Source organism: Trichomycterus rosablanca, chromosome 3 (genome assembly GCF_030014385.1).
Source record: "Trichomycterus rosablanca isolate fTriRos1 chromosome 3, fTriRos1.hap1, whole genome shotgun sequence".
NCBI classification, from domain to species: domain Eukaryota; kingdom Metazoa; phylum Chordata; class Actinopteri; order Siluriformes; family Trichomycteridae; genus Trichomycterus; species Trichomycterus rosablanca.
Genome location: NC_085990.1, coordinates 487254 through 500000, shown reverse-complemented (window position 1 = coordinate 500000; position 12747 = coordinate 487254). Strand labels below are relative to the sequence as shown.

General features: G+C 45.7%; 1 protein-coding gene across 1 annotated transcript in view; it reads left to right on the top strand.

Moving 5' to 3' along the window:
* si:dkey-233k19.3 (dynein axonemal heavy chain 11) overlaps positions 1-12747 on the top strand; it is a 120140-nt gene that overhangs the window by 72156 nt on the left and 35237 nt on the right. The window contains exons 51-62 of the mRNA XM_062992363.1: positions 1-95; positions 1625-1818; positions 2733-2895; positions 5156-5279; positions 6058-6200; positions 6295-6456; positions 8699-8932; positions 9781-9927; positions 10046-10159; positions 10489-10632; positions 10776-10958; positions 11241-11342. The exon at positions 1-95 is cut by the window's left edge and continues 67 nt beyond it. Of these exons, the coding sequence (XP_062848433.1) occupies positions 1-95; positions 1625-1818; positions 2733-2895; positions 5156-5279; positions 6058-6200; positions 6295-6456; positions 8699-8932; positions 9781-9927; positions 10046-10159; positions 10489-10632; positions 10776-10958; positions 11241-11342 (1805 nt within the window). The remainder of the gene's footprint in view (positions 96-1624; positions 1819-2732; positions 2896-5155; positions 5280-6057; positions 6201-6294; positions 6457-8698; positions 8933-9780; positions 9928-10045; positions 10160-10488; positions 10633-10775; positions 10959-11240; positions 11343-12747) is intronic.

The window sequence follows — 12747 nt, the reverse complement described above, 5'->3', positions numbered from 1 at the left end:
AGTCCAGTCGAGTGTATTCTGACCGCCTGGCTGAGGCTGCTGACCTGCAGCTCTTTCACAGACTACAGACAGATGTGGTTCAGCAGCTGTTTAAGGTGAGCGAGCTCAGAACACTGTTCTTACAATTATTTATTTATATGGGTTTATCAAACAGCATCCTATCACTATATACAATTCAAGCAAATAAGAGTTAAGGGCCTTGCTCAGGGGCCCAACAGTGACAACTTGGCAAAGGTGGGGCTTCAACCGGCAACCTTATGATTACTAGTCCAGTACCTTAACCACCAAGCTACCACTGCCCACTGCCATTCATCAGCTCTTTGTTTCTGTTTATGCACTTTCCTTCCCAATTTAGTCGTATCCAATTCCCCGCTTGTTTTTCACCCCTGCTTTTAGGGTGCAGACCTCTATTCCTGACCGAGGAGGTTCGTGACTAACACCCACCCCCTCCGAAACGTGTGCAGTACCGACCGCTTCTTTCCACCTGCTCCAGGGTTCATACAGAGATCCGTATCTCTACCAGCAGAGGAAGTAACTGCAGCAGTTATGAGGAATTCTGCCCTCCCTTCCTTCCTCTGACCCCGATTGTTTTATCCTAGTTGACCTATTCACAGCGAGAATAGAATCCAGGACCAACAGTCCAAAAACCCCTGTTGAGCAAGCCGAGGGCGACAGTGGCAGGAAAAACTCCCTTCAAATTACAGGAAGGAACCTTGAGAGGAACCAGGCTCAGCAGGAACCTCCATCCTCTTTGGGTGGCCTGGAGAATCATTTGAATAAATAGGATTTACACAAATCATACAAACACAGAATTAAATGAACTAGAAGTTATAACTAGCAAAAATAATGTGAGTTATTGTTCAGTCCAGTCTGTTCTTGACATTCTTGGTGCAAACACGCAAGGTCATTCCTTAACCCCGAGAGGGTGAACAGGTTTCCGTCAGAACCACCTCGGGGTAAAACAACAGAAACTGTCATTAAAAATGTAAAATTTAAGTTTTACAGAGAGTTTTAGACTCCGGCAGCACTAATTATTACAGCAGAACTAAAAGGGAGAGCGAGCAGGTAACAAGATCATGAAGGACATCAGCGCCCACCTCCCCAACGACACCAACCCGACGTCCCTGATCACCACAAGGTTCTATCACCAAGAACCACCAAGCTCTGTGCCTTTGTGTGTATTCGGGGTGGACAGCTCTGGTTCCAGAGTCCAGAGGCCGGACGCAACCAGAAGCCAACACTCAGCGCCAGCAAATCTGACCTCCAGGACCGGAGCCACACACCCCTAGAACAGTCTCCTCTCACCTCAGCATATTTTTCAGTATGGATGACAGGGTCAATTTCATCGTATCATATTGAGCGTCCGGGTCCGAGACACAAGTTCCACTTTTAATCTTCACAATAACTTGTGTAAAAACGATGCTTAATGAACCAGAGTCAAATTTGTTCATCCAAGTACAGATGTGTGGTGGAATTTTACTGGAAAAAGTTGATCTAATGCCGTGCTGTACGAGCAGAGGCAGACAAACAGCAGGTCCAACTATATTAATAACTGTACGTAGTTTGTTTCATTAATGTGTGTTAATGGGTTATCTTCATTAGCCGTTTCTGCTCTGTTCGTCAGGGCCTTGAGAACGCGCCGGTGCTGCAGGAACCTTTAATATACCTGCACAGCTCCGAGGGGGGCGGGGAGCCCCGCTATGGACCTATAAGAGGATGGGAGCAGCTACACAGCACCCTGTCAGAAGCTCTACGAAGCTACAACCAGCTTCACTCCACCATGAGTTTAGTGTTCTTCCAGGAGGCCATGCAGCACGTGTGAGTATCACCGTGAGGTGGAACAGCGGGACATTCCACTAGCACACCAGCGCCGAGATTCTCAACGCCCCGGTTTAAATCTCGACTCTGCTACCATGTTATCAGCTCCACTTACCATATAGAAGCACTTTGTAGTTCTACAATTACTGACTGTAGTCCATCTGTTTCTCTGCATGCTTTGTTACCCCCTTTCATGCTGTTCTTCAATGGTCAGGACCCCCACAGGACCACCACAGAGCAGGTATTATTTAGGTGGTGGATGATTCTCAGCACTGCAGTGACACTGACATGGTGCTGGTGTGTTAGTGTGTGTTGTGCTGGTATGAGTGGATCAGACACAGCAGCGCTGCTGGAGTTTTTAAACACCGTGTCCACTCACCGTCCACTCTATTAGACACTCCTACCTAGTCGGTCCACCTTGTAGATGTAAAGTCAGAGACGATCGCTCATCTATTGCTGCTGTTTGAGTCGCTCATCTTCTAGACCTTCATCAGTGGTCACAGGACGCTGCCCACGGGGCGCTGTCGGCTGGGTGTTTTTGGTCGGTGGACGATTCTCGGTCCAGCAGTGACAGTGAGGTGTTTAAAAACTCCATCAGCACCAGCACAACACACACTAACACACCAGCACCATGTCAGTGTCACTGCAGTGCTGAGAATCATCCACCACCTAAATAATACCTGCTCTGTGGGGGTCCTGTGGGGGTCCTGACCATTGAAGAACAGGGTGAAAGGGGGTAACAAAGCATGTAGAGAAACAGATGGACTACAGTCAGTAATTGTAGAACTACAAAGTGCTTCTATATGGTAAGTGGAGCTGATAACATGGACAGTGAGTGTAGAAACAAGGAGGTGGTTTTAATGTTATGGCTGATATATATATATATATAAATCCTTTGTGTCTGAGCTGTTTAGCTGTCGGATCAGCCGAATCCTGAGATCTCCGCGTGGACGCGCCCTGCTGGTGGGCGTGGGCAGCAGCGGCAAGCAGAGCCTGACACGTCTGGCCGCTCACCTCTGCGATATGAACGTGTTCCAGCCCGTCCTGCACAAGAACTATGACCTTCAGGACCTGAAGGTAGTCGCCTCAAGTGACTCATTTACTAGCTTGTGGGCTTCATTTTTGGAGGTCACGTGACTGAAATAGGTTCGTGTTGAACGTGTGAAGAGGAACAGACGGATGTTAGTACAAGAGAATCCGGTTTTTCAGAATAAAGCATCTTAACAGAGTGTTATCTGTTCTTGCAGTGCAGCCCGGTACCAGTCTGTGGCCCTGTGGTTGGGCAGCACTGGTTTATCATAGCGTACAGCTAACCTGGCTAATAAAACCACATTACAATACAGAAGAATCAATAACACGACATTATTCTGGTGTATCCGGGTCCTCAAGCGGAGATGACGGCGCTGGTCAGTGCGGTGAAGACAAGATTCATTAAGAACGGCAGTCATTCATTAACCGAGATCATGTTTCCTTTCAGACAACATTTCCCCTGATCGATATACCCCCCCCCCCCCCCCCCCCCCCGCTCTCTGCATAGCATTGATCTCATTTAGCCCCGCCCGTGCTCCACGCCGACGGATTGTCAGATTCCATTAAAGAGCCTGTGCAAATATTTCAATGCCCTATCGATGAGGCCGCTGCTATCGTTTCATTCATCAGAGAGCCTGTGATCTCGGGCCGCGTCATTTATCCACACGCACACGCACACGTGAAAAGATCAGAGTTCTCCGACCGCTTGTATTGACATTTCGGATAAAAGAGCGCACAAAGGAGGCGGCTGTTAATGTAAGATCGTGATGACCCCTTTTCAGATCATCAACATACACAACGACGAAGGCCGAGACGGTTTGGTCGCGTGTAGAACGGATCGGAGACGAATGCCGCACCGATTCACGGCAAAATGTGCTTCATTTTACTGACCTCGCTTTCTAAAAATCACACCAATCACGCCATGTAGCGGGCGTGACTGGCAGTGTCTGCAGGGAGGGTTTTACATTTACATTTTAGGCATTTAGCAGACGCTTTTATCCAAAGCGACTTACAATTATGACTGAACACGACTTTTGGGTTAAGAGCCTTGCTCAGGGGCCCAACAGTGGCAACTTAGTGGGGTTTGAACCGGCAACCTTCTGATTACTGGTCCAGTACCTTAACCACTGAGCTATCACTGTCCCATTAGGGATGACCGGACTTCAAACGCTGTGTAAGGACCCTGATTGGCGGATAGAGGCGCCTGTGCAGAGTGCAGGGGTGGAGAAGTGTTCCGCTAAGGGCTGTGCGCGGGTCGGAGGAGGCGTGAGCAGCAATATACCCTCCTCACCTACAAAAAGACAAACTGACTACGCTAAATCAGGAGAAAATGGGAGAAAATGCATAAAATATACCCAAAAAAAATCACAGAATTTAAGTATTTGTAAAGAAAAGAGCCACATTTCATGTCACTCGTTACATTAAATGATAGAATAAATGAAGCTCTGATACACAGCACAGCTACATTAATAGATGAACGTAAACCCAGAACATCCAGCGATGCTGTTTTCCGAACTCAGTTACCCGAGTCGTGTTTTTAGTAACTGAATTGCCGTAGTATCATTAGAGTAAGAGACGTTTCTGTGCTGTCGTGTGCTGACAGTGTGTGATGTGTGTGTTTACGTATTGAGACATTTTGTCCCTTTGTGGATCCATAATCAGTGTAAAAGTGTGTTTCTCTACACGCGTGATCGTCTCTGTGCGGCGCCTCAGAAGAACAAACCAGTCAGTGCTGATCCCCGGAGTTTATTTCTTTATATATGAACTCGGGGAAACTGTAAACGCGCTCGGTTACACCAGGACGCCTCGTAGTGCAGATTAACCAGTAAACATGGATAACAAAATGTTAAATCACTCAACACGCCGCTCAGGTGGAGCAGCAATAAAGTACGCTAGCGCGCCGGAGTCGGGGTCTCGAATACGTCGTATCGAATCTCAGCTCTGCCTTTCCGACTGGTCGGCTGTTGTTCAGGGTTAGAGGGTAGAGAGTCGGATCGTAGGTCCTCATAACTGGTGCGACTGCGGCCCCTGCTGGCTGACTGACGGCGTCTGCACGGGGCTGAGGAATAACGCCGATGGGGGTGTGGCCCTCCGTGCACGGTGCCCGTCGGTGTATGAACTCGACTCGTGCAGGTGAAAAATGCAGCCTGTACTGACTGTACGTGCCGGAGAGAGGCGTCCTCAGTCAGCGGTGAAGGGTCGACTCAGTATAGAGGACGCGGTCAGGGTAACTGGACACGACTAGATTAGGGGGGAACTATTATGACCCAGATTATTTTAATTGTTTGTTATTTTCTCTTATTCTCAGCTGGATCTGGCAGGTATCTGTATAAAGGCCGGGATTAAGAACCTTCCTACAGTGCTGCTGCTCACGGACGCTCAGATCCCAAACGAAAGCTTCCTGGTGATCATCAGCACCCTGCTTTCATCAGGTCAGACCCCCCCCCCATCCCCACTCCATCTATAATATACACATACACAAACACGTTGCATCCTTGACTTCTAAAATTGGAGCTGCTCTCTTACTGCCCCCCGGGAGGCGTCCTCCTCCTCCTCCTCTTCCTCCTCCTGGAGCGCTGATACACAATCTCAGGCCACAGGGGGTCTCATTGTGTGCTTGTCTGATGAATGGGAAACATATGTAAATGTGCCCGGGGAAGTGAAGTAGATTAACGGTGACTAGGACAGGCCGGCGTGGTATCGGGTCAAGCCCCCCTCTCGACTCACAGATGGTGTTGCTCATCTGTCATCGATGTCAGACACCGAGGTCGAAGACCTGCTCGATGTATGTAAACCAGAATAATGCATACCATTATTTAGGATTTAATATTATTCTTTACTTTATATAAACATGATGGTTTTAGGCGGCTTGTGCAATGAAGGAAAGTTTTAAGGGCCGTTCCGCCGAATCGGTGCCTGATTATATACATTATATGTGAAGTGCAAAGTCTCCTGCACATTTAGGATCTATAATTTAAAATATTAATAAAACCCCCCTATAAGACTGAATAATAGTATTAGTTCACGTCCCCACTCTCTAACCTGACACTTTAGAATGAAATATCAGAGTAAAATCAGTCAGAAATGCTTTTATCCTGCAGCGTTCGGTGACTCCAGATCACATCCATGTTTTTAATCTTTATTTTATATCAGAAATGTAGAATAATGTGGTTCAAATCCCCTCAGTCCTGTTACCCTCACATACTACAGGTGAGATCCGGGAGCTGTTATCCGATGAGGAGGTGGATGAAGCAGTGAAGGCAGTAAGGAGGGAGGTCTGTGCTCAGGGCCTGCTGGACACCACCGAGAACTGCTGGAGGTTCTTCAGAGAACGTGTCCATCGAAACCTAAAGGTCTTGATCACACTTCAGCACTTTGTCTGTGTTGATTGGCATTACTTACAATCAGTGTGTGTGTGTGTGTGTGTGTGTGTGTGTGTGTGTGTAGGTGGTTCTGTGCACGTCTCCTGTTGGCACCACCTTGCGTCTCCGTCTGCGGCGATTCCCAGCTCTGCTCAGCTGTACCACACTGGACTGGTTCCACGAGTGGCCTCAGGAGGCTCTGCGTTCAGTCAGCCAACGCTTTCTACAGGAGCTTCCTGGCATCGAGGTAAGCGCCAGGTCAGGGTGCCGTGCTGGCATGTTGCAATGCTTTGGGCAAAAATAATAATGTTTATATTTGGCTGCTTTACTGTGGTCATGAGCAGCAACATAAACCCCGAATGTTTTCATCACACCAAATAAATCAGTTCAACTTAAATTCATTATTAAGTGCTATTGTGTGATGCTACAGTGGGAGCTGTGGTGCTGCTGCTGGCAGTGAGCTGTCCAGGACATATTATTATTGTTTTATATTATATATATATACAGTATATATTACATAGTCAATAATCCATCACCACCGACCACTTAACTCTAATCAGGGTTATATGTGGACTTGAATAGTGTTTATTTATCATTATTTATTTTGATATTTTATTTAATTGAATGTATTTATTTATTTATTGGTTACAATTTATTTTTATTTGGTTATTTTTATTAAAACTTATTTTGTTTTATTTTATTGTTTTTTATTATTATGATTTTTTTATTTGTTATTGTATTTTTTAATTGGTATTTTATTTTTATTTCTTATTATTTTTATTTCAGTAATTAATTAATTTTATTACTTTTTATTTTTAATAGTTGTACTATTTATTCATTTATTTATGTATATATTTATTTTTATTCATTTATGTATTTATTTATACATTTGCTTAAATTTTTTTTTCTTGTTTTAACTTTTTTGTATTTTTGTTTACTTTCTATTTTGTTTATTTTTATCTTATTTATTCATATTTATTTATTAATTTTTATTTGTTTAATTCAGTTATTTATTTTTTATTTTGATATTTGTATTTATTTATTTTTTATTTATTTTTATTTGTTTCTTTTTTGTTATTATTTTACTGTTTTTTTATTATTAATTTTTACTTTATTTATATTTCATTTATTTATTTAATTCAGTTATTTATTTGAATATTTATTTTATTTTTGTATTTATATTTTTTAAATTCATTTATTTATTTTATTTGTTTTATTTTTTATTTATTAATTTTTCATTTCTTTTTATTTGTTTTATTTTTTAATGTTTTTATTTTGCTGTTTATTTATGAATAAAATTTTTTATTCATTGAATTTAGTTTTATTTGTAGCGCAGCCTCTCTGTACCTCGTGTAGCGTGTAGTGAATTCCTCATCATTAGTATCGGTGTGGAATAAAGATGGATGTGTGATCACATGCACCATGAGAGCCCTGACAGACGTAGTTACTCTCTCTCTCTCTCTCTCTCTCTCTCTCTCTCTCTCTCTCTCTCTCTCTCTGCTCCGGTACAACAGTCACTAAACACGATCACGTGTGTTAATGAAGCGGCCGTGATTAATACACACCGACGCTCCCTCTACACACACGCAGCTGTTACAGCCACTGTGTGTGGACGCTGTGAACATGTGTGAGTGTTCAGCACATAAATCAGGACCGGCTGTTCAGCACGCAGCACGCTTCCAAAAAAGATGGGACGCTTAGTAAAGCGCAGTAAAACACTCTGTGATGTGTGTATTCTCTTTCATCTTTATTTAACATCTGAATCAGCACCAATGTTTTAGCACCACTTTATCATGGTCAGGGTCGCGGTGGGTCTCATTCACCATGGCACAAAACACACAGACACACAATTTGTAATAATGTTTCATTATTATTCAAAAGAAAAAGCAGTCTGGTTCCTCTCAAGGTTCATTTTAAGGGTTTTTTTCCTGCCACTGGTGCCCTCAGCTACTCAACATGGGGTGTTTGGGGGGTTTTTTTGGTCTGTCGGTCCTGGATTTTGTAAAGCTGCTTTGAGACTACGTCTTTTGTAAACATCTCTATATAAATAAAATTGACTTGACCTGACATATTTTTTTTTTAAAGGTAAATTCTACTGAAAGTATCGTGTTTTTAAATAAACATGAATAAATTTTAGCTTGCACATCATGTGTATAAACCAGCTGGTTAATAAAAGCAGTAACAGCTCTGATTTTAATAGAAACTTTGAGGCCTTGAAACTAAAGCAGCACAGTTTTATTCACACGCTCTGTTCCACCAGCCGCGAGCCGTTATCATGACTATTTTTCAGTCTGATCGCTCTCTCTCACCCGCCGCCGGTTCCTAAATTTCAAATCGAGTGAGTCCAGCACCCTCAAAGTCGAGGATGAATCCAGAATTTATGAAGATGATATTTCAGGGCCCGTCACAGGCGAGGATGTTAAAGAGTGTTTAATCCAGCCGGTCCTCTCTCACTCTCTCTCTCTCTCTTCACTTCTTCTGCTTTATAGCCAGCCAGTCGAGAGCCCATCAGTCTTTTCATGGCCCACGCTCATGCCAGTGTCAAGCAGGCCAGCGAGCGCTACCGACAGAACGAGAGGAGGCACAACCACATCACACCCAAAAGCTTCCTGGAGCTGCTCCGGGTGTTCGCTAGCCTGCTGGTGAGGAGAGAGGGGCAGCTGCAGCAGAGGCTGAGCAGATTCAGTTCAGGCCTAAAGAAGCTGAGGAGCACCGCCTCACAGGTGATGCACGCTAACGGAGCCCGTGAGCACTGCGGTCCTGACCAGTCAGTACGCGTGCCTTAGCTCATGCAAGCCTCATACAGAAGGTCCAGAACCCTGATCCTCATGCTTTACCAGCGCTACATATATAACAACCATTACTGTAATAATAATAATACAGGGTTATAATTCATGTCAGGGTTGCAGTGGGTCCTGTTCCATCTGATGATAATTTTTTGAAATCTCCCAATTTAGTCGTATCCAATTCCCCGATCGTATTTCACCTCTGTCGCTGCAGACCTCTACTCCTGAACGAGGAGGGTCATGTAGGCTATAGGCTAGTGGTTAAGGTTCTGGACTAGTAATCAGAAGGTCGCTGGTTCAAGCCCCACCACTGCCAGGTTGCTGCTGTTGGGCCCTTAAACAAGGCCCTTAACCCTCAATTGCTCATACTGTCTACTGTCACACTGCTGTAAGTCGCTGTGGATAAAGGCGTCTGCTAAATGGCTAAAATGTAAACGACGTAAATGTAAAACACGTGTGCAGTACAGACCGCTTCTTTTCACCTGCAGAGATCCGTATCGTGCACAGAGAGTCACGCACTGATCTCCATTATCCCCAGTCTCTGTGCAGCGCCATCGAACGGCCAGCAGAGGGCGTAACTGCAGCAGTTATGAGGACTCCCTGTGGTCCACCCTCCCTCGGATCAGCCAGTCATTGTCCACGTAGGCAGCCAATAGCGTCTTTTAAAGATGTCAGCACTGGTGGGCTTGTGTGTCTAACTGCTGCGACACTTAAACACCCCCGAACACTAGTTATTATTATTATTATTATTATCATTATATAATACGTTAGCGTTTGTGTGCTAGGTGGAGGAACTCATGGCGAAGCTGAACTCTCAGGAAGTCGAGCTGAGTCTCAAAAACAAGGCCACTGAAGCTCTCATCACCGAGATTGGCCAGCAAACTGAGAAAGTGAGCCAGAAAAGACAGGACTCTGATCTGGAGGGGCGAAGGGTACGTATGTGTGTGTGTGTGTGTGTGTGTGTGTGTGTGCCCACTGTGCCAGTCTGGATCCTGTCAGCGGTACATGTGGAGGTAGAACTTAGCGCTGGGGCTGTGTGTTGCTGTGCAGGTAGCAGCTATCCGGGCAGAGGTGACGCAGAAACGGAGGGACTGTGAACGTGACCTGGTTAAAGCCGAGCCAGCTTTAGAGGCCGCCACCGCCGCGTTAGATACGCTCAACAAGGTAACTAGGCAGTGACTAACCGGTAACTAACCGGCCTGAATTCATCTCAACATGAAAATGTTCTGCTGTGTCCTGCCCTCCGACACCTGCACGAGGCGAGTTCATGTGTGGATCAGCTTTGTGTACGCCCGTATCCCCTTATCCCCCGTCTCTGTGCAGCGCCATCGATCGGCCAGCAGAGGGCGTGACTGCATCGGTCATGGGGGTCAAGCCGATCGTTGTGTACCCATTTCATCTGTACCTATTTGTATGACTGGCCCAAAGTTGAATCGATGTACTGTACGTGCTCCACTGTTCTCAGCTGATTTTACCGTGATTTTACTGCGCAGGTGAATCTGACCGAGCTGAAGACCTTCCCCAACCCCCCGCAGGCTGTGACCAACGTCATGGCGGCGGTGATGGTCCTGCTGTCCCCACATAAGCGCATCCCTAAAGATCGGAGCTGGAAGGCCGCCAGAGCTTTCATGGGGAAGGTAGAGCTGTTAGAGACGTCCCTCCACCTTGTTGTCACCTTCTATAGGTCGAACGTTCGACTGAAGGCTCTGGATGTTTTATTTAATGATGTGTATAAGGAAACGTGAATGTGGATGATGGTATGGATGACTTTCTCCTGTAGCTGGACGACTTCCTGCAGGCGCTGGTCCGCTACGATAAGGAGCACGTCCCCGAGCAGTGTCTGAACGTGGTGAAGCAGGAGTACCTCTGTAAACCCGAGTTTCAGCCCGACCACGTCCGCACCAAGTCCTACGCTGCTGCCGGCCTCTGCGCCTGGGCCATTAACATAGTGCGCTACTACGAGGTGAGAGAGCGCTAGGGTATCTCAGGTGTTCCGTAACCACTGCACTTAAGAGGGCTTGAGTGGCACGGCGGTCTGTTATTCTAGTCCACCACTGTGAATCTCAGCGGTGCTTTGGGCTGCCCGGGCGATGAATTGGAGCCCCAGTCCAGGGTATTCCTGGTGGAACAAGACCCGCCACGACCCTGACCAGGATGAAGCGGTTGATAGAATGAAATGAAATGAAATAATTTGAGGTGATTGGTGTAATTGCTGTTATATTCTGATGATGTCTGTGTTTTTCAGGTGTACTGTGAGGTCGCTCCTAAACGACAGGCTCTCTTACAGGCCAATACTGATCTGGAAAACGCTACGGCTAAACTGGCGACTGTGCGAAATAAACTGGAGGTGAGAATTGTTCAAGGTTAAATCCTCGAATCCTGTTGAAGCCTTAACAATGAATAGTCGAGGAGCGATTGTTTAGCTAAATCGTTCGGTGTATCCCTAAACAAATTATTTACAATCTTTAAATGTGCAAATTTTGTACAAATTAGGGATGCATCGATACCATTTTTTCCCAACCGAGTACGAGTACATGTATTTTTGTACTTGCCGATACCGATACCTATTTAGAATACCTTTTTTTTTTAAACAAAAACACACGTGAGAAGTGACGAGGGGTTTAATGACACCACGTCCAAAAATGCACGTGAACAAGTAGCGAGAGATCAAAGTGTTTGTGCGCTGACGTGATGAAATCAAGGAGGAAAAATAAATGAATCTGAGTGGATCTGGCAACACGAGCAGCACGGATCGTTCTGTAGTGAGTTGGAGGTTAATCAATATTTTTGCAATGTTGGTGTTTTGTAGAGAACGATCAGGTCAGAAATACTGTCAAACGTGTGTGTGTGTGTGTGCTGATGTATTCTGATATAAACTATATTATCCCCCCGTCCCACCTGTTTACGCTCCTCTCCTGCGTCTCCCCTCACGCCGTATCCTGCGCCCTCATTGGCTGTTCCACATGTCACTCATTCCCAGTCGCACATCTCGGATCAGATATCTGACGAGCGCTCGGCGAGCCGGTCGGATCGAGTTGTTGGATAGTTCACACTTAGCAATCGAGAGCCGAGTTTCGATCGCCGACCGGCCGCCGAGCGAAAATCAGGGCAACGATCGTGTCGTGTGAACCGGGTGTAACGCAGCGACGTGCACCAGGTACACGGTATCGGATGTTCAGTATCGGAGCCTCGTTTGCGAGTACGAGTTAATGAGCGCGGTATCAGGGCAGATACCCGACACCAGTATCGGTACTCGTGCATCTCTAGTACAAATAGTTCAACTCTACTGTACTATATATACTAAACTATACTAACTATCCTAGCAAGAAAGTCTAATTATTATAATAGATTCGAGGACTTGTAAGTAACTAGTAAAGTAAACATCAACGAGCCAACCATTCCTATTCTCTATGGATCAAATAGTTTCAGCCATTATGATTTTAGGGTGCTTGGGTGGCGCTGCTGGGATGGTCGGGCATCTACATACAGACACGATTGGCTGAGCCACCCTTACAATGGATTGGCGACCTTTCTGGGGGGTGTTACTGCATTCTGGATATACTGGACCCACCGCAACCCTGACCAGACTGAGTACATGGCAGGGCAAATAAACGGGTACAGCAGTACCTATTTGACCCAAAACCAATCGTATTGGTCGCGAACAACTATTAGAAAATATAATTTGGGGCACTCGGGTGGTGCTAACAGCCGGCCAGGCGCCTATACTGATGATGATTGGCTCGTCCGAGGGA